At 40.5% G+C, this 21968-nt stretch overlaps 1 protein-coding gene across 2 annotated transcripts in view; it reads right to left on the bottom strand.

The window, feature by feature from the left end:
* The window catches only part of WDPCP (WD repeat containing planar cell polarity effector), a 145034-nt gene that overhangs the window by 36628 nt on the left and 86438 nt on the right, over positions 1-21968 (bottom strand). For both annotated transcript variants that reach the window (XM_066177714.1, XM_066177715.1), the window contains 2 exons: positions 9168-9231; positions 3167-3269 (listed from right to left, as the gene is read on the bottom strand). In XM_066177714.1, coding sequence (XP_066033811.1) covers positions 3167-3269; positions 9168-9231 — 167 coding nt within the window. The remainder of the gene's footprint in view (positions 1-3166; positions 3270-9167; positions 9232-21968) is intronic.

A 21968-nucleotide genomic window follows, 5' to 3' on the forward strand; every position in this document is an offset into this window, starting at 1 on the left:
TAATGCCATTTTCTGAGTTGTACAGCACCATCACTTCAATCTCCTCATCCCTCAAGATGCATTTTCACAGGCTGTCAAACATCAAACCTTATGAGAGAATACTTCTCCTCAGAAGGTTTTTATCAGATGAACAAAATTCTGCCAAAACCATAGTTCACCTGACACTTCACCTTGCTCAGCAATATTCTCACCAAGCTACTGTGCTCTGGAAGTCTTTTTAAAAAAGGTGGTGTTACCAGATGCCCACAGACATCCTTAGCTTTGAAGGTGGCTTCTTCAAAACAGTGTCCACCAAACTGAGAAGAAGCCAAAATTCCAAAAAGTCTTTAAAAAAAATCTTAAAATAATCAACCTATTTTTAGTTTTATCTTCGCACAAATATTGGTATAATATATGTGAGGGATCTACCCATACAGAACTCTGGATGACGTCCCTAAATTTTAGATGAAATTATATTGTCATTCGACATTATTTCTAGGAGCTTGAAACTTTTCCTGGAAGTCTGAGTTTGAAATACATTATGCTTGAAGTGAGCCCTGTACACAGAAATATCTTGACAAATTAAATATATCTGGGGCAAGATGGAGCACTCTCAAAGGCTTGGGAATCAGCCAGAAGCACTGACTCATTTTCAAGCAGTGCTGAACTGAGGTTTGGGGATGGGCTAGCTCAGGAAATTTCATCAGATGTTGACATATGACAATGGTTCATTTTATATAGATATATATATAAAAATATAACTTTTTTTTTTTTTTAATAAGCTCTAGAGGTGTTCAGTGTAAGCTCAACAGCACTGGTTGCACTTTGCTGCCTCTCTTTGCTTTAGGTTTCTGTCTTCTTATAAAAGCCTGAAGTGGGGGTTCAAGAAGTTTGGGGAGAAATGTGACCATTGGTGAACTGAGTGGCTGCAAGCTCCAGACAGCAGGGACCAGCTGGAGTGAACTGGGTTTGGGAAGAGGTCAGGAGACACAGACTTGTTTGAAACTGCATTTTAAAACTTTTGTCTCTGGCATGATTTTTTTTCTCCCCCTCTCAAAGTATTAGAAAAACACAGCAATTTACATATAAAGCACTTACCATTTGTTTCCATTTGGTCCACAAAGTTCCTACCTCACGTCAATTTTTTTTTGCCAACAACAGTTTATGAAATAAAAACACCATTAGAAGGGACGTTGGAGTAAAGTAAAACAAAACCAAACCTGTGGCTGCGATTTCACATGTTTAAGGTGAGATCGAATCTGCAGCGAAACAAACTCATGGGAGATTCCTGTTTATTTTCATACAAAATGAATTGGATGCAAATTCATTACTGTTTAGAGAATGAATCTCAGTGACAGTTTGTCCCTGGGGGCATTGAAAAGTATTTTAAATCATCCTGATAGTTAATTATTCAGCAGAAGTCTTTATCATATAAAATGACTTTAATAATTTATGCTAATGGGGCATGGCAGACGTAACTGTAGGACTGGTCTGGAGGAGGGGAAGACTGTGTGCCTGCACATTTAGAGCTGAATTGAATTGTAACTATTACACCTTCATGGCATTTGATGTGCAAGGAAGGCATCTGTGATCACCTCAGTTCTTTTCCCCGCCCCTCTCCCTGCACGGGTGTCTACAATGCTACAAAAGGCTCCCCCTAAATTTACAAACAGCCCAACTTCAGAAATCTAGTAATCATGGTGGTTTGCAAGGAATGAAATGAAGATACAGATTGGAGTTTAAAATTTTCTGAATTAAGTGTCAGAGAATAGATAAAGATCAGATGCAAGTCCTGGGTATCTCAGTTATATTTGGTGCAGCACAAAAAGACCTAGGAAAAGAAGAGAAGAGGAGAAGAGAAGAGAAGAGAAGAGAAGAGAAGAGAAGAGAAGAGAGCAAGGGAGATGTAACTGCACACTTTAAAGTGCCCGTTAAGGGATGACCTAAACAGGTGTCCTTTTTCCCAAACTCTAGTGGTGAAAGGGCTCGCCCAAAAGCTCAGTTATGGTAGAAAAATAATAGCTTTAAGTATTTGACAATGAAAATGAAAAACTCTGAAGGGAAGAGTTCAGGACAGGCACAGCTTGATTCCTGCTCTGCTGGAGAGGGAAGGAGGTGCTGCTGTATTGCAGCAGCCCCGAAAGTCACGGATTTATATAATCTATAGAAAAGCCACATAAATTCTAGGGACTGGAGTGGCATTCCCTTGCATGCTCTGGGTAAACAGGGAGATGTGCATTTCTAAAACAATCCCACCTTACCCAAGATCTCAAAGGTTTTGTGACTCTGACTCACAAAAACACCTTCCGAGTTTTAATCCTCTTCTACTTCTTGGCATGGGATAAGGACAAACACTCAGTGATTTCCTCTAATATCCAATGATGCAATAGGATAAGCAAAAACGGAACTGTGCAAGTTTTATGCAAACATTTTTAGGCTTTCTGGGTTTCCTTCCCTTTGTCTCCAATGGAGGTCAGCTCCCTAGACATGGACACCTTCTGCTTGGCTCATGCTACAAGGCATGAGATCAGAATGGACTCATGTGCTTGCATACATCCCTTCACTGCAATTCAGAAGAAACACAAGGAGAAAGTGAATGAGCCGTGAGCTCCTCTGCATGGAAAGTCATCTGTGCTTTAGCTATTAGCCTCACTCTGCAACTTTAGCATCGATATTCCTTATGGAATGGCAAAGATCCCACTGCAGGCAAAGCTGCTGCTTTGAAGCCAGGATGTGAAGCTGTGCTCACACCAGTAAATGTTCCATCCCCGTGCTGCCAAAGTATCAACGCTGGATGTGGCTCCAGTGTGCACCAGCAAATATTTAGAGGGGAGTGAAATTTCCATGCCTGTCCTTTAATGTTGATATGAACAACGACTTCCAGATTCAGTCCTTTACCTCTTGCACTCAGTTCAGTTTGTACAGCCTGAACTTTTCTGTATAGCCAGAGCATAAATCTTTTTTTGCCTCATAGCTGTCCTCACACGGGCACTATGTGATTTTTATAAGCCTCCTTCCTTAGGTGCAAATAAAAACACCGTTCTATAGTCACAAATAAAAATCCGGTCTCACTTTCAAAGAAAACAATGCAATCACAACAATAACCCCTCTACAAATGTAACAACATGTTCTACAGGACAAGTATTGATTAAAACAAAAGGGCTTTATAAACACCACTAATTCTTACCAATTCCAGAAGTTATTGATTCTGCATCAATGTCATTAGCCTTTCTCTTTGCCACTTCAGCTAGTGCCAATTCACCCTTATCTAGAGCAAGGTAATGGATGTCCTTTGGAAATAAAGAAGAAAAAAGATTAATCTAAAATGAATCTCAAAGGAGCAACAAAAGGGATTTTGAAAGAAAGAGGTTCTTTTATTATTTAGATCACAAACACAGATGGAACTGATGAACCTACCGCTACATTTTAATTCCCTCCAACGCAAATGTATTTCCTTACTTGTGCCGTTGAATGCAGCAATGAATAAAACACTGACCAATCATGCACTGATAAAAGCAAAGCTATTGACTCAGTGTGTGAAAGAAACCAATCTGTCCACTTTTAACATAACTTCTGTTGAATTTAAAGAACGTTGATAGGAGGTGGCTCTGTGTAAACCAGATCTGGAGTACTGGACCTCTCCTGGCAATGCAGATATGCTGCTTAGAGACATGGTCTAGTGGTAGACCTGTTAGTAATGGGACTCAATGATCTTAGAGGCCTTTTCCAGCTTTAATGATTTCATGATTTGAAGGTTTCCATCTTTCAGGCACTCGTTTTTGTTTGAATGTTTTCATACACTCACTGTTGAGGGTCGTTACCCTCGCTGTCCCGTGGCTAAGAACAGTGGTGATGATGCTCCTCCCTGTGCTGATACTGGAGGTAACAGGAGCAACAGTGGCTTCTCAATGATTTTTAACATCCCCAGGGTTGGCATGACTCCTGAGTCACTCCTGAACGACAAGGGGCTTTCCAAAAATGTTGGAATAGTTGCTAATACTCTGGATCTAGTCTTATCTAGAGTCAAAAATCAGAGGGCTGCAGCAGGGGTGTATTATTACATAGAATTATACAATGGCTTGGGTTGGAAGGGACCTCAGAGACCAATTTGTTCCAACTCCCTGCCCTGGGCAGGGACAACCTTCCCTTCCACTAGGCCAGGTTGCTCCAAGCCCCACTCAACCTGGCCTTGAGCACTTCCAGGGATGGGGCAGCCACACCTTCTCTGGGTGACTTCTGTTCCAGGGCCTCACCACCCTCACAGGAAGGAATTTCTTCCAAATATCCAACCTAAACGTGCCCTCTGCCAGTTTAGAGCCATTCCCCCATGTCCCTTATCAAAAGTCAAGGCTTTTTATTGCATATTAATATTTGAGGTGAAAACCACCTGTACTACATACAGAACTCTTTGTGGGAGAATATGTTCCTGCAGACAAACTACACTCTCACTGCTCTTGGTTTTGGTCCTCAAAAAGTTAAAAATCATCCTTGACCATTAATCAAGAGAGAATTAATCCCTTTCTCATCACAAGCACATGCTGCTCTGTGCATGAACTGTGACATAGAAAGTGAGGGAAATCCAAGGAGAGTTGGCAAAGTTTTTACCCCTCTTCTCTGTTGAAGATACCATTCGACATCCAAAGATTTGAGTCATTCCTTTGTTCTGCAAGCCACATGCTTGCAGGAATTTAAAGGGAAAAGGAGTGTTTGCTGGAAATGTTGACCTCTGCATGCCATAAAAGCAACTATATTCTCCCTAATGTGGAAGATTTCAGGTGACACCATCCTTCTTGATCTGAGTTTACTGCCACCTGCATCAGTATGACAGAAACTCTTACAGGAAAAGTCACTTTACTCCAGAAAGACACATTTAGATGAAAAAAGTCAGAGCAATAGTGTTAGGAGAAAGACATGCTGCTTTCAGTAACCCCTCATTTAATAACAACAACAATTCGAAAACAAAACTGAAAATCTTAGAGGAACTGAGATGATTATGCAGGATGGCCTGGAACTGACATGCAGGGTCTGCAGGGAGACAGCAGTGTCTTCTCATCACAAACACAGGTGTGACATAAAAAAATGTGCAAATGTCTTGGAGCAGAGTAATGGGTTATGAACTCGTGGTGACCTCTCTATTTCCTCTCTTTGTAGGTCTGACTTGGTTGTCAGGAGAAAAGGGCCTGAGCAGCAAGGTATGATTTCTATGAAGATTAAATAGCAGATACTGTCGCCTTATTTAGACAACAATAGAAAACCCAAGGGCTCTTGGACAAGTCTGAACTTACAGAGATTTGGATACGCAGGTAGACTTAATTTAAAATACATTCTGACAATGTTTAACGATTGTCTTCTTGTAGCTCAAACTATGAGAAGTATTGTGTGCCCCCCGTGCAATTTCAAATAGTGAGCTTGAGGATAGGGTGGAAACAAGTGCAGAAAATGATGAAGTTTTGTCAGTTTTGTGCACTCTGTGTATCAAAGCAGCTGTTATTTCAGGTCTTGGTTTTGCCCATTTTCTGGTTTGAGTAAAAAAATGTAAAGGTGTTACATATCCATCCTTAACTAACAGGGGCCTTGTAAGAAGTAAAGGTTAGCAGTAGATTGGTAAGCAGCTCTCTTCGTTGTTCCTCAAGTTGCTGGTCATGAAGAACAATTAAAAAAAGTAGTCTCTGCCTCATCTCTAAACCAGCTCTAGAAAGAAAAGATTACAGATATGAAATCTCCTAATTAGACCACTTCAGGTCAAATTTAGGTGTCTCTCATTCAAATAAACCAGCAAGAGTGGACTTTTCTAAGAATTTATAACTCTCTGAGTAGAATTAAATTAGAAAACTAAAAAAACGGAAAGAAGAAGCCCCAGATTAGAGGGTGCTTTAAAGAATGACACACAAAAATTAATTAAATCGTCTGAATATTCATGATGGATTTTTTTTTCACGCAATTACCTCAGAATTTATAAGTCCAAAGATCATATCTCTCTCAAACACAATGGTGACAACAAAAACAATTTCCAGCTGCTTATCAGGAGCCTGCTGAAAGGTCTCTGTGTTATCATTTAACAGTTTGCTTACTTTTTTGGACTACTTCCCTTTGCCCCTCACCTTTGTGACTCACAGAGCTGGCCGTTGGTGAGCAGAAGTCATTTGAAACATTTTGTCTATAGGATATTTCTGGGCAGCACTCCAACATTTCTTCGAAGCATGCACTTTCCTCATCAGTGTATCACCCAAGATCTGACAGTTTTATTAAAGTGTCTTTTCCTTGAATTTTTTTTTTGTATGTACCTTTGGTGCACGGGATGGCCTTTTGAATTCTCAGCAGCTGAGAGCTGGAACGTGCCGTAAAAGCATTTCAAGCTAACAAACCTTTCCACTGCTTGATCTTTTCTGTCACAGATTGGAGCAGTCACTGTCCAATAAATGGAGCTGTTATTCCTGATATTATGTCCTTTTCCAGTTTCATTTTTTTAATTGAACTTTGTAGGAGATGATATTAATTGATGGGCTCGGAGGTGACGTGAGGGTAAAGCTCAGGGAGAGACACGACAGTGCGTGTCTTGCTATGGCATCATCTATGATGCTACAGCTTTTTTTCCTTTTTTGTTTCTCTGAAAGAAATTAGCCCTCAGATAGCATTCTCTCAAACTTCTTTGCAGTCTCCAAACAAATAATGGGAATGCTGTAGAGCCCTGTTTGGTGAAATTGATGCTTGGGGTAAATTCTCTGAGAGAAAGGACATTTTCTTACAAGTCTCAGGTGATGGGTACTCAATGTTTGCATCCTCCTCAACCTCTGTTATATCCATTCCTCTCAATCCTTTCCTTTTTCTGCCCTTTAAGAAACAGATTTTTTTCTTTCTCATTTTGCTTATGTCATCAGGTGTCTTTATTTAGACTGCTATTTCTTCGTGAAATCCCATTAAATTAATTGGGAATGAGGTGATGCGACTCCTAGAGCTATCTGAGGTTATAAAATGGATAAAAACTGCTTTAAATACATATGCAAAATCAAGTTGTATATTAGTAGTTGCCTTTTGCCCTACATAAACATTATGTAGGAATCATTCAGTATTAAGCAGAAGTGAGGGATGCACAACCCCAGCTTAGAAGTAGCATTGCTATACTAATACCCATAAGGACTGTAAGGTTTCGGGGAACAGGTTAACTAATTTTCACACAGTATTAAGCACAACGAAGCCAAATTACCTAGAATTTAGCATGGCACAAATAAGTACTCTTAATGACCTATGCTTAAACTTCTTGAGTCCTGTACTTAGTGGGCTTGCAGCAGTACCACTGTTAGCTTGTTGTAAAGTTTGTTCATTAGTGACTGACTTAGATGATGAATTAGCAAAAGGACGTTTACCCAGAGGAGGCAGGGATGTGTGCTGCTTGTAGCATAATTTAGGGGAAATTAGGAGGAATTTCAAAGGTAATGCAAGCAGAAGGAGGACATTAAAGAACTGGTTTTGATCTCACAGTGGCATAAGCCAGGAGGAACTCTTCAAAAATACACGTTAAAGGGCATTGGTAGTATGGGAAAGGAAAAGTAGGTGTTGAGAGAGGAAAGGAAGAGCAAAGAGTAGGAAAGGATGGAGTTAATTGCTTTGTGAACGTTGAAATTCTTCTTGAAGCAAGTTGGAGAGACTTTTTGGTGAGAGTAGAACGTGCTATCTTATCACTTGCTAGCAAGTCCCTCCCTCTTGCTAGCTGCTGTGCACCCATCTCAACACCACCCAACATTGGTGTTCCCACCCTGGCACAGAGGTGCTCCCTCAATCCTGCTGTCAGCAGAGGGAAGGAAAGAGAAAAACAGTCATACGACACAGGGCCTTTGATGGCCAAGGCTGGGATATTTATTCTGTCAGAATGGCTGAAATTGGGGAGTATTTATTATCTGTACACTGGGAGAGCCTTTGACAGAAAGCTTTAATCTGCTCCAGATATGTTATAGTCAGAATCTCATACGAGGCTGCAGCAGTGCTTAGCATGATTAGATATAAAATTTGTATGGAAGAGGTTAGATTCAGTAAAGAGAGAAAAGGAAAGAGATGATCTAAAAAGACAGAAAATCGAGGGGAGTAAACACAGAACATGTAATGAATTTCCTAAAAGTCTGACATTTCCATCACATTCTTTTGATGCATACTTAGGAAAGTTTATCGCAGTATTCACATCTTTCTAATTAGATGGAACAAGCCAGATGATTAGAGCCGTGAAAGAAACATCAAAAGGTTCACACAACTTTTTATATAATTAGAAGGGAATTTTCATAACCCCTAAAAGCAGGATTTAATTGTGTAATTTAACATACAATTTAAATATCAAGATCAAACTAGCAGGGCAAGTGACTTAATGGGATAAATGATATTAACATCTAGTGTCAAAGCTTAATTTAAACAACAGAATGTCTTCATTATGCAAAAGAGTCAAGCAAACGAATCGTTCAAAGGGCCTTTTTTTTCCAACAAGCCCTTTCCTATTGTTTCTTTGAAAACAATGAAATCAGCTGTGGAGCAGCAACATGCTGAGAGACTGGGAGAGCACGACTGGCTTTGTCCATCTGACCTCACTGTGACATTGTGGTGCAAGATCTTATAAAACAAGAACCTCCTGCAGTGCTCACACAGAGGACCTTTTAAGAGCTGGTTAATTTTACTTTTGTAGCTAATTAAATGGGAGGGGGCAGAGAGAGCATGAAATGTTAAAACCCTTGTGTTGATGCTGCTGAGCTTTGTTGTTTTAAAAGTACCAGCAGAAGCGTTCATAATTTGTCACTTTTCACAAAACCCCAAGAGACAAACTAAGAGCATTCAGGATCCCCAGGACATGGACAGCTCTTGTGTCCAGGACTCAGCAGTTGGACTTAAAGGAACAGATCAGAAATGGATGAGGTTATTAGAGTGAAAGATGACATTCACCCACATCAGGGCGGATAAAGAAAGGGAAAGTTCAAAAACATATCCAGTAATTCCTGGAAAATTAAGAATAGCCTGCAGGCCATGCTGGGGAAAATGTCAGTGACTGTGAAGACACTCAGTTCCTACTGATGAGTTTCATGATGGCAAAGGCAGAACAGTTCTGTCTTCAGTGTGCGTCCAAGACTGCAAATGACCTGGAACTGTTTTAATGTGTGCAAAAGCTGACAAATAACGTCCTGCAACAGCCTCTGTCTCCAGGAACAACTCACCATGAACAGGTCCCGAGCACCGATGTCAACAGCAAGCAGAAACGCCTTTTCAAACCTCTGAAACCTGAAAGAAAAAAGGAAACACGTGGCTTGCTGAGGTTAATTCAAGAGCTGCATCGAATTTCGCTCATGTACAAAGTCCTTCAGTGTCACCAAAAGTGATGCCAAAGCTTTACTGGGCAAACTTGATAGGCTCATCCTCAGATTGCAGAACTGTGAGGTAGGACAGTGACTACCCTTAACCTTCTTCATGGTTTAAAACCTTCACCAAGTGGTTCAATGTTAAGTCCCACCAGATCTGGTTGAATCTGAAGGGAGCATCACATCATAACAAATCCATCCTTTACAAAGATAGCAACCACAGCACAGATAAACACTATCCCCAGCAATGCTGTTAGGAACCTCAAAATCCTCTACAGAAAATACTGATTCCAAAATTCACATTACTTCAAAGATCCCTGCAGAAGTTTTCACTGAGTTTTGTCCTTGCAGACCCCTTGATTCAGATCTCTGAAGAGGCTAATCCAGTTGAGCCGTGAATCCTCAGGGACTAAAAGAGGTAGGGGGTGATACTGTTTTGTCTCTTAACTACCTTAGTCCAGTATTATCACAGACTCCTGAGAGTTTTCTGAGATCCCACAGTGACAAAGATTGCATCTATGATGTAAAATAAGGGGGAAAAGAGCAAAATCACAGGCAAACATCACGTCTAGATGTGCTCTGGAAGGCACCACCTGAGCGTCACCCAGAGATGCAGCAGAGCAGGAAGGGAACGGCGTGAATGTGGAACTTCACCCTTAAGGACCATTCCTTTGGTGGGCTGAGACCTTGCTGAACAACAGCTCCTTCCATTTGTGGTGACAGACTGACGCCTTCGTCCTACCCATCTCCTGGGAGCTGGGTTGATCCCTGGACTGATGGATCAACCCTGGACCGATGGATTGATCCCTGGAGTGGCTTTGCTGAGCCAGGCTTATCAGAGAAACTTGAGGATTGGCTTCCTTGGATTGGTGACCCACCACTTAAACCTCTTCAGAAAGTTGATACACTTAGGACTTACACCATCCAGAGACTAGCATATCTGGCTGATCACACCGAGGTAAAATCTGGGCTCCTTGAATCCCTTGACTTAGTGATTAGAAATTCAGTCAAGGAGTGGCTTCACCTTTCACCAAGTACATGTGATGCCATCTTGTATTCAAGTTGTAAAGGTGGTGGGTTAGGTCTCATTAAATTGGTGGTGCCTATTCCGAGTGTACAAGCATTAGTTCGATCTTCAGATGAGGCTCTGGGAAATTTTCTAAGAGGAGAACATCTGGAGGTGTTATACGACAAATTTTGGGTGGTGAGAAAGAGTCCATCCTGGCAATTTGGGAGCCCATTCCAGTGGTTGAAGGTTTGGATGGTGGAGGTGCAGGTGCATCAGAACAGGAGGCCTCTGTTCCAAAAATCCAACACCTTGTAATTGGCAGAAAGTTGAGTGGAATAGATGGAAACACCTGGTTGCCCAGTGCCGTGGTATTGGGAATTTTGAGAATGGTAACATCAGTAATGGATGGTTAATACCTCACTGGAAGCTGAACACCACACACCGTCTCCCGGGAGTTACAGCAAATACCCACACGGGAGGGAGGGACTGGGAAAGGGTGCCTATATCCTCCTGTGTGCAATCCTTGGGAATTCCACCGATGCAGGAGGACACGAGCCATCCATCAGAAGCTTTCTGAGGATGTATACAACATTGCACTGGCAAATGCCAATCCCAGTGGAAAATTCTGCTAATGTCTCTCTTAAACTAGGCATAGAAAACCATTATGTGGCATTTTATTATGAGAGAGTGATTCTATCTGTACACATCTTCACCTATTACATTTTTAACTGTTTAAAATTAGCTACAAAAATAGATTTGGTGATTGTTTCTAGAAATGCAAATAACCCTAATTTTATTTCAGTTGGGAGGTAAAAGACTGATTCCACACAGAGCGATTTTGTATTTGTCCCATTACAAAGTGGCTAAATTTCCCCCCTTTCCACCAGTTTAACAATTTCAGCAATGGATCAGCTGTAGACACTTGAGGTTTGGGAGGAGACGACTTCTTTGCCCCAGTGGGGAAAAAACAGTATTGTGATTTCTCAGGGCTAGGAAGATGTAGGCTGTGCTTGTCGAATGAATATTGTCAGACAGCACCACACGGATGCCAGAATTTGTACAGCTCTGTACCTCGGTGTTGTCATAGGAAACAGAGGGGAGGTGCTGCAGCTCCTCCTCAGGTGTGAACGAGAGGAAAGGTGGGAATCCTCCTTTGCCTGGGTGGGTAAAGCAATCCCATAGGACTCACCGCACCGGGATTCCTGCTCCCGGCCAAAGCCTCAGCGGTTTCCTGGCTCCCTCCTGTTCCAGCCTTATCGCCCTCCTCTCTTCCTCCACACGCTTGGAATGATTCATCAGATTGCAAGATAGAACCAGGGAGGACTTCTCCTCAAGGAATAACAGTCGTGACAAGAAGGCATAATGTGTTAGCTTAAGTAGAAAAGGAAATGCACTCTCCAGGTGAGGTTCCTAAGAGGTGGAGTGGGGAGCCCTTCCCTCCCTAAAGCTAATCTCCCTGCTGTGCCTTCCAAGTACTAATTTGCAGCCCTCCTCACAGAACCAGTTTAAGGGAGGGGAAGAGATAAATTAAAGTTAACCTCTTGATCACCAGGGAACAGGCAAGTGCACCCCCACTTTTTCATGCCTGTCTGTGGATCTGAAGCTTTTCGACACAATTCCTGTGATGGATTTTCCAGCAAAATGCATTGTTTTGCAATGATGCTTTTGAAGCTGTGCTTTAATTAAGAAAAATAAGCACGTGCTAAAATAAGTGTATCTTGAACAGCTATCACGTTTATTATTTTTTCCTGGCATATTTTTCTTTTCCATTATGGATTAAATACACATTCTTAGTACTTAGAGGGGAAATTGGAAACTGGACAGGAAACCAGCTGTGCGACTGGCTAAAAAGAATGTCTGTATCATTATTCTGTATTTACAAAGTTATCACTATATAGACTATTTGAATGACATTTGCTTTAGCCAAGGAAAAAATGCCTGCAACCAAAAAAAATGAAATAACTTTCCCATTTGATTGACTTGCAGAACGGAATCATGGCCTTAAGCTGTAATTTCTTTGCAGTTTCACAAAGATTTCAATTATTCTTCCTTTAATCAACATACATACTTCAGTCTCATTATGGCCCCTATTCATAAAAATATGACATTAACCCATTATTTTCAGGAAAAGGGGGAAAAAAAGGGAAAAAAACGACTGTCTAAGAAATGCTGTTCACAAACCAAGAGTGTTGCAAATAACAATCACAGTTACTTCACAATTTATTGTAAATTGAACTGCTCTAAAAGAGGGCAGATGTTACAAAGAAGAGTGACAAGTTTGACTTACTTAGGCCAACAGTCTTAAATCAGTCAGGAATATCCAGCATTTCTAACCCTAACTTTACTGTTATTCTGAAACCTTTAGACATGAAAGTTTTGTTGGTTTTAACGTACAGAAACCATTAGAGAGAGGTCTATATAGCATGAGACCAACCTCAAGCTAATAATATCTGTTTGATAAGCATGTTTTATCCTAGGGAGACCTCTTACTGTTGCCAGAACACTCACTTAAGAGTTTATCAGCTCCTCAATCAAAGAAAATACCCCTCAAGTAAAACATTCCCCCTTTAGTTCTGGTGCTGCAGTTACCAGGTGAAGTATTTTTGCTCTCTAAAATGGAATTTCCAGGGCCCTGGTGTTGAACAGTGTCCTCCCACCCCTTCCTCCACCCTGCCCCTTATTGCTTGGTTCACAATAACTCCAGCAATCGAGACTTGCGCGTCTCTTGAAAGAGAGAGATAAGGAAATCCACCTGCAAACCATGAAGTTCAGCCACTTGTTTGGTCGAAGTGACAGGCAACAGAAATATGACCTTCAAGACTGGAACTCCGAAACTGCAATTAACTATGTGGGACACACAGGAAAACATTTCCCTGCAAGTCGTTTAATAGATACAACTTTAGCTTCAAATCCTCTTATAACAAAACTGTTATTATATGCATTTCTGTAAGCATTTTTAAAAAGTATAAAATTTTTTTCTGTTAGTATGGGCAAGGAAATCAAGGGAAAATGTGAATAATATAACAACAGGCACGTAGGTCAAAAATAGTCAAGGCAGAGAGGAATCCAGACTTGTCTTCCATGGTGAAGTGACAACCTGCTGCCTGCCTGTTCTTTGAGAACATGACTTCACTAAAAAGATGCCAGGAAATAATTTTATTTTAAAATAAAATATAAAAGTAATAAAAATTATAATGCTATCTGTAACTTCAGAAAGGCTATTCTGTTCACTGGCATAAATAATAAGAGAATCAAATGCCTGGGATTTCCTTCTGTTGGATGTTCAGAAATAAAGCAATTTGAAATACTGATCAAAAAAAATGTGTATGGCTTGCAGGCTGCAGTGAACGGAAAAGAGGTCTCTTTGGTTTTTTAGAAAATGTTCTACAAACATATAGAAAGGCAAAATTTTTTTTCATCTGTATTCCACAACTCCTAAATTGAACATGGTCACTTATAGGCAGAGACACATTTTTCACACTGAAAATGATCAGCTTGGAAACACTCGTAATATTTAGCCATAATATTCAAGTGTCTCGTAAGACCTCCAAGAGCCAGGGAAATAAAATAAAAAATCATGTGCAGGGAGGAGGCAGGGAAGGGAGAGGGAGCTCATGCAGGCAAGCAATATAGTGCAGAAAAGGTGGAAACATTTCTTTAGGGACTAGTTACAACCAACAAGCCTTCTTAGACATGCTCATCGACCATGTAAGCATATTCCTTGTGCTGGGCTGATAAAGGAGGGCTGCAGCAGTTTTTTTTCCTTGTCTTCAATAAGAGTACACAACATTTAGGAAATAATCTGCAGGGGGAAAAGCTGTGGCACAAATAATATTTATAAGGCAATCCTTTTTTAATGGAAGAAATTTCCGAGTCCTCCTCATCTCACAGTCCAATCAAGAGTGATATGCATTCAAAAAGTGGATATTAAATATGCACTGAGCAAACAGAACAGGAAAAAAAATGAATATTGAAATAATTTACATGTAATCAAACTACACTGAAATTAAGTTTTAATTGTTCAGTATTCCATGATGCATATGCAGATTTTAAAGTATTCAGAATATCAACCAAGTGTTTACTTACATCAAGCAATTGTATTTAAGCATACAAAACAGATGATGAAAATATGTTCAATCAGCTACAGCTCCCAACATTTACTGCTGGGTTTACATGATCACTTTTAATTCAGTTATTTCATTTAATATTTCAATTTAATAGCTCATTCTTTGATTCAATTTCTAGGCATCTTGCCCATTTCTTAAACACAATAATAATAATTATTCATAAAAGGAGCTGTTTCCTCATAAATTCTCATATCAGCAATTTTTGGAACAGAAATGATTTTCATGCTTTTTTCCCCCCCTCAAAATATGTTGTTGTTATCTGAAATATTTTCCTTTTAAATTAGACAATATTCAAATAAAGAACAACATCTGCAAAACGACTCTGAACCCCGTTCTGCTGGAATTCTGAGCCAGAGTAATTAGAGATTATTAGGTTAAAGAACCTAAAAAGTGTGTGGTTAGGTTGCTAAGTGGTCGATTTAAATGGGGACAGATTAGTTTTTCACCAACTGTTGAACACAACACCACTGATTTAAGCATGTAGCTGATTTTAGCTTCAGAGCCCATTTACAAAACCAGGGCTAAAAGGATTTACGTATTTCACGGGAAAAAATTCTCACGTGTGCTGGTCCTTAAAATGACAACCCTGAAATTCTATTGACCTCCAATGGGATACTTTAACGTGAAATTCCAGTAAATTCTGAAGACTCAGATTGCTGTGTATAAAGTACTGTATTAGTCAAAGGTTTATATCCTGCATTTTATATTGAGTCCTGAAAAAATGGCACTTAAGAATTCTTGGAGAGGAATTAATACATTAAGGTCTCAAATTCCTTTAAAAAAACCACAGATGAACAACTAAAAAACTCACTTAAAGCAAAAGTCAACCAAAACCTGGAATGGTTTTACCCTAACGAGCTCAGTAGGACGCCCTATTTTAAATAAGGTGGTTGTAGAGCACTGACTGCAGCCTGAAGACCAGGAACTCTCCACAGAACCTATTTTATGCTTCCTCCTACACAGGCTCAGCACAGTAACTATTCCTGTTCCCAAAGTACCCCGCCAAAACGGGCTCCAGACAACTCTGTCCTTCTCCCAGCAGGGCATCCACGGCCCCCTCCCAACAAAGGTTTGGACATGAGGCTGTGTGGACCATGCAGCAGCACAGGTCTTGATTGGCAGAACTTCTATCTGCTGAACCTTCACTGTGGCTTTTTTTTGGGACACAGATAACCTCCTGCATTCTATTTAACCCCAACTGGTTGCTGATTTTCACAAAACTCGCAGGCATTTGCTTATTTCTGAGACTTCTACCCTCTGTTAAATTGGCTGAGATCCCCCAATGATTCCGAAAGTTAGTGGGAAAAGTGGCAGAGGGATCAATGGATGCATTGGGAAGCTCCACCCTCTGAGATGCCAGCAGTCAATAATTATTTTGCCAACCTCCTGCTATTATGCCACTCTGTTTTTAGACTATGAGCTCCTTTGAACAGGACACACAAACCTCTGAGGAGGGTTCACAGCCTTGTTACCTTCTAAGACACCGAGGAGGAGAAAGTGCTGCAGAGCGCACCAAAGGCTAATGGAGAAACAGCCACTGGGTCTGTGTGTGTGTGTGTGAGTCAAGGGGATAATCTCCTAAATTGTATCCTAAATTGTATTTTAGATGCAGGAGCTCTAAAGGTTGTCCAGGTATAATCTATACATCCCTTCAGGCCCAGATTTAGCAAAGCATTAACGTATGGGTTTATGACCTATAATTTTCCCTGGGCCCTAAATATGGGTATGTTAAGCGAAATGCTGGATTTGTGGCCTGAGTGGCTTGTTTAAAAAGAAATCCCTCATGGAACCTTTCAAAGGTCATATAAACAAATAGGTCTCAGGTAAAGCCAGTGAATAAACCATGAGAAAAATACAGTACAAAAATACAAGCATCTCAAGGCACCCAAAGTTTCTGTCACTTGAAAGATACTCTCAAGTTACGTATTTCTGACATAAAGGAAGTCCACCCGTAACTTTATAGATTGTTGGGTGTAGAACTGAATGTCCTTCACATCAAAGGGTACCCTCTGGTTTGAAGCGAGAAAGCAAACGAGCAAGCCAAATTAAAAAAAATAGGAAGAGACAGAAAGCTAATAAGGGGAGCCAGACAGTATGACTCCCTGGCCAGAGAAAGCCCTTGAGGGCTCTAACTGGCTGTGAATCTTGAGGTCATTCCCAAACCAACCATAAAAAAAAGTTAATAATCTTACCGTGTGATTCCTGTCTTCTTGGGTGATATTCTGCTCTAGGAAACCAAGATGTATGAAATAGTTCAGGTGACGCTGCCTTTACACACATCTTCTCGGGACAGAATTTGGAGTCCGATTTCCAAGTGAACCAAGTTAATTTTTGAATGAAGTATTCTAATAATAAGGGATCATTGAAACCTTTAAAATCCATACTTAGCAAGAAACAGTTTAGGCGTATGAAATATTCTAGAAGAAAGCAGTGGTCTAGGTATGAAGCAAGGTATGTCATTTATTTGTTGAACTTTGCTCAAATCAATTATAAACCAGCACTACTGTATCACTCTGGAACTGCCTCATACCGACACTGAAGAAACATTTGTTTAAAGATCCTGATTCTGTGGACGTTTGTGTCACACACTTCCCATGGGATGCTGGGCATCCAGGTTGGCTGTATTCCTGTAGGATGGGCCACTGGAGAGTGTGACTGCATCCCCTTCCTATTGTCAATGAGAATTCTTTCGTATCTGAAATTTTCCAGAGCAGGTGCCATAAAAGTCTGGATAACAGAAATTTATTACTATCATAAAATATTATTCCATAAATTGAAACGATTACAATTTGTATCTTTTCAAACTAGATCCTGTCTTTTCTTGTAACCTTTGCTTCCTTTCAATTTCCTACACACCCTGTTTCCTTTTTCATACTCATTTTCCTTCAGGAGAACACATTTTGTTGCCATAGCAGTATTTCCCTACCTTGCAATTTTATCACAGTGGCTTTCCTTCAGGTTTCTCTAAGCTGCAACCAACACCCACCCAGCAAACAGAGGCTTCCCCCCACCCCCAAACCTCTTCATTCCTCCAACCTCTCACTACTTAGTAACTTCTCAGCAGCGTATCTTTATCTTTAAATACAGACACACTCCAACATACTCTTCCGAAGTACTCTGGGCTAAAAACAGGTGTTAATTAAAAATGCTGATAAGAGTCAGTGACACCTGTTGTTTCACATTTATTTTACTCAACCCTGTCTGTTAAATCCTAGCCTTTATTGCATTAATTCGCTTCTGCTTTTCTTCTTTTCCAGCTTTATCCCTCTCACTCTGGTGATCATGTAAACTTAACAGTATGTCTCGAAAGCTGGATTTTATTGAGCAAACGTATCAGCATGTCTACACGCTAAAGACAGCTATATAACAGAGGCCCAGTATCATCGCTGTGGTTAAGGATGAGTTGCTGCCTCTATAATAAATCCCCATTGTATACGTGTGATATCTCTGCAATTTCCAGCTGCAGCAGATGGAAATTTGGTATTAAAGTTAAGATGAACAGGCCCTTTTCCTCCTTGGCTTTCTGTGAGGTACAGGGCCAATTCTCCCTCATGCCTGACGTTGGATAAGATGCGCTTTTTTAGCGCTAAGACTTCTCGGAGAAAATACATTAGCTCCGTATTTTCTAAAACTGGCTGCCTAAAGATAAATATCTACTTACAGAATCATGGTGCAGGGCCAAATTTTGAACCACTTGCTGAGTTATGGGTCCATTAGAGTATATTTACCTTTTCCATCTGTGTTTGTCAATAGGCAAATTATTTCTTTATAATAAAATCATGCAGTGGTAATGCTCATAAAACTCCCACATATGACAGCTCCATTGCAGAAAACACAGCCACAGAAGAGACAGACAAGATTTTGCCTGGAACTTCGTATGAATTTTGGCACATCTTTGAGGGAGCAAATGGAAAACTATTTGGAGTCTGATGTGCTTTTTCTGCACAGCATCGTGTCCAGAACATAAAACGTAGGAACAGCCTTTTGCTGAGACTGAAGATGCTCCTGACCTAATCCCTCACCATTAGCTAGGAGAGAATGTTAGATCAGGACAAGCAGATGCTGATACTTCCCTGAGCAGTCTCCTAGGCTCCAACAATTTCTGCTTCAGGGATTTGCTGAGCCAGAGGTGGTTTCCAGGCTGGTGTTCCTCAGTGAATTCCTCTTCTCTGAACCTCGCCTTTGAACTCACACTCATTTTTACCATCCACAACATCCTGTGGTAAGGAGGTTCATATTTTAATTATACATAATGTGAAGAATCGCTGTATTTTGAAATGGCCGCATGTTAGCTTCGCTTGATGACCTCTATTTTTTGTATTAGAAGAAGCAGCGAGCAGTCATTTACTGTGCTCTCTCTCCCTGGCACTCACAATTTAATAGATCTCTATCTCTGCTGCCTCCGCTTTAGGTCGAGGAGTTCTAGTCTATTTAGCCTTTCCTTTCACTAAAGCTGTTTCATGCCTTTAATCATCCTGGCTACCTTTCCTAAACCTTTTTGAGTTCTACTATATCCTTTTACAGATTACGGGACTCCGAAACTACACACAAAATTCAGGTGAACTGAAGTTCACTGTTTTCTTGTCTAGTCCTTTTCTAAGAATTCCTACTTCGCAATGTGCTTTTTGTACTTCTGCTGAGCGCTGAACCGAGTATTTTATAGCTGTCGAGTTATAAGACCAAATTCTTCTTCCACAATAATGTTGAGCTCAGATTGCTCCAGGTTACACATGAAGACCGGAGTCACACACCACTGTGTACAAAGTGCTTCGCTTTGAATTTATTTACATTTCATTTGATCTTCAATTTTGACACTATGTCACTGCATCCTGTGAAGCCCTTTTGCTGTTCTTCACAGCAGGTTCTATCTTTACTAGTGTTAATAATTCAGTGTCATCAGCAAACTCTAGCAGCTCACTATCTGCTCCTTTGCCAGGTTACTTATAAGTATAGATCTGCTACACTTATAATTTCCACTGGTGACCTCCATGACAACTGACCATTTACTCTTACTCTTTTCTTGCCTATTAATTAATCACTTATCTATGAAAGGGAAACTTTCCTCTAATCCTGTGGTTTTTTAAGACATATTGGTGGAAGACCTTCCAAAAAGATCTTCAATGGTCAAACTTTCATCAGCAGCAGCTGGATAGCCATTACTCACATGATTGCTGACATCAAAGAATTTGGAGTTTTGAGACATGACTTGCCTTTACAGAAATCCTGCTGATTCTCCCCCAGTACGTTAGTTGTCTGTATGTTCACACATTTTAAAATACAGTTTCTACTAATTTCACTGGTACAGAGGCCGGACTTACAGGACATAGTTCTCTAAGGTCTCTCCAGACTGTTGTGAAAACTGACTTCATATTTTCCATGTTTCTATCCTCAGGTGCTAAGGTCATTCTAAATGCAAGGTTACACACCGCAGTGTGTATTTCAGATGTTTTATCTTTTACTACCTTTAGAAATTCTGAATTAATTTTACCTAGTGCTGGGCATATATTGCTATTTATCTATCTCTAGTTGATACTTCAGAACTTAGCAGTGTAAACCAAGAAACATCCCCACTCTCTTCTATCTTGGCCAACTGGTCAAAAGGAGATTTTTAAAGAGACCTGCGTGCCTGTCTGTTTTTTGTATCTTTTTGTAGACCTTTCTTGATATATATTTTTTTAGTCCATTTGTCTCTCTCATTCTACCACAGAAACTATCTGAGCATCTAAGATCTTTCTGTTAACTGGCCAGTAATAATGTGATACAGGAGCTAGACATTTACAGTGCAAATCATTCCATTTATCTTCAAACAGCTTACCTTTACATGGCTAATTTAAGCTAATTAGGTAGGCTCCTTTTGTAGTTAATTGATAGGGATAGGCCCTGACGTTTGACTCTTCACGCTTATCTGAGATATCTCCCTTCAATGGGATTACTCATCCTTCGGGTGCCCATGTCTTTATCCTAACTATAGAGAAAGCCCAGATGAGCATGTGGGACACATAAATTCTACATTATTGAGGCATGAGAGGTGCACCCCCAAGACACTACATCCAGTTATTGGGCAAATGAGTATTGCCGACTTTTTTCTGTATTTTCCTTTTGGTGTTCTTTCCTTCGCAGGCTCTCGGGTTCTGAAGAACCATAAAAGGCAGATCTGCATTTGAGGAATGCCTAGGGCTGCCTATTCAGTTAGCTCTTCCTGCAGGGCACTGGATGGTAATGGGAGGAAAGTCAGCAAAAAGGCTGAGGGAGTGAGAGGAAACTCTGATCTGATGAGCTGAGAATTAGCTATTCACAACAGAATATTGCCAGATGGTCCACATACAGCAAAGGGAAGTGTAATGGTGGGGCTCAGGAAGACTTTGAAGACGAATGGAGAAGAAGTGTCTTGGTAAAGAGATGAGACATGAATTGATCTGGAAAGGCTTCAAAGAAAAAAAAAATCTTAAATTCAGTTCTTGGTCAGGACCTCAAATTAGAGATTTTTGAGTGTCATTTTAATATAAGATGCTATTACTGACTGACTAGGTGGAGTTGATGGAGAGGGAGAAACCGATGACCTGGGAAGGTTGAGGCTGACTTACAACAGCTGTTCAAGGACGGAGATAAGTTGCTAAGAACTGATTTTTGAGGGTTTTGTCCATGAACATGATATATTTGCATTGTTTCTGCACTCCGTGTATGCCCAAAGCCCTTAAGATTTCAGGGAAATTGCACAGCTAGTAGAGCAGGAAAAAGCCACCTTACAAGGGCAGATTATCAGTTGCACAACACAACAGTGGTCTCTGTGTGGGCTCAGCTTCTGAAAGTAGCAATATCAAAGTCAGATTAACCAGCATGTGGGAATAGATTTGGCACAAACAACATCAGTCCAGTGCAGCTATTTCGTGTTCCTTTTTTTTCTCGTGCAGTCCCATGGGTGGGGACGTAGCAGAGAACTGGATGACTTCTGGCACTCTGGGCCACCAAACTGCATCTGTTGCTGGCTGTGCAAAGTGGCTCCAGATTTTAGCAGCTCTGCGACTGCTCTGAGTGTGTGTAAGGGGCCATTCTCCCCATCCTCCAAGCAATGTTTCTCCCGTTAGGTTGAGCAACAAATCTTGCCCAAATCTCTGATTTGTCATGGTTCATCTTCGTGGCATTTTGTTCTCAAGCAATTATGTCACGTAATTCATTGTCGTGTCCCCCCCCTCAATATTTTGCTCATTATTTCTTATATTGTAATCACTGCTAGAGAATTAAATCCCAGAATCATTCCTGTAGCATCAAAGTATCTGACTGAAATTGAAAACTGCGTTGGAGCTGGTTTAAGAAAAGAAATCATTAACAGCATAGGACTGAAGCAAAGACAGTCTAAACTTTTTCTGAGATCTTTAGCCTCTTTAACTGCAAAAATAACCTAGTTCCATTAAATAGGTGCCTTTATTTCTTGTTTCTAAAACAGGTCAAGAAGCATGACCAGGGGAATCTTTTCATGTGTAGTTCCATCACAGCAATATAAATTCTCATTTATCAGTGCCGTGG

The sequence above is a fragment of the Chamaea fasciata genome, unplaced genomic scaffold (assembly GCF_029207755.1).
Source record: "Chamaea fasciata isolate MVZ Bird 193981 ecotype frontalis unplaced genomic scaffold, bChaFas1.0.hap1 SCAF_3, whole genome shotgun sequence".
Lineage (NCBI taxonomy): Eukaryota > Metazoa > Chordata > Aves > Passeriformes > Sylviidae > Chamaea > Chamaea fasciata.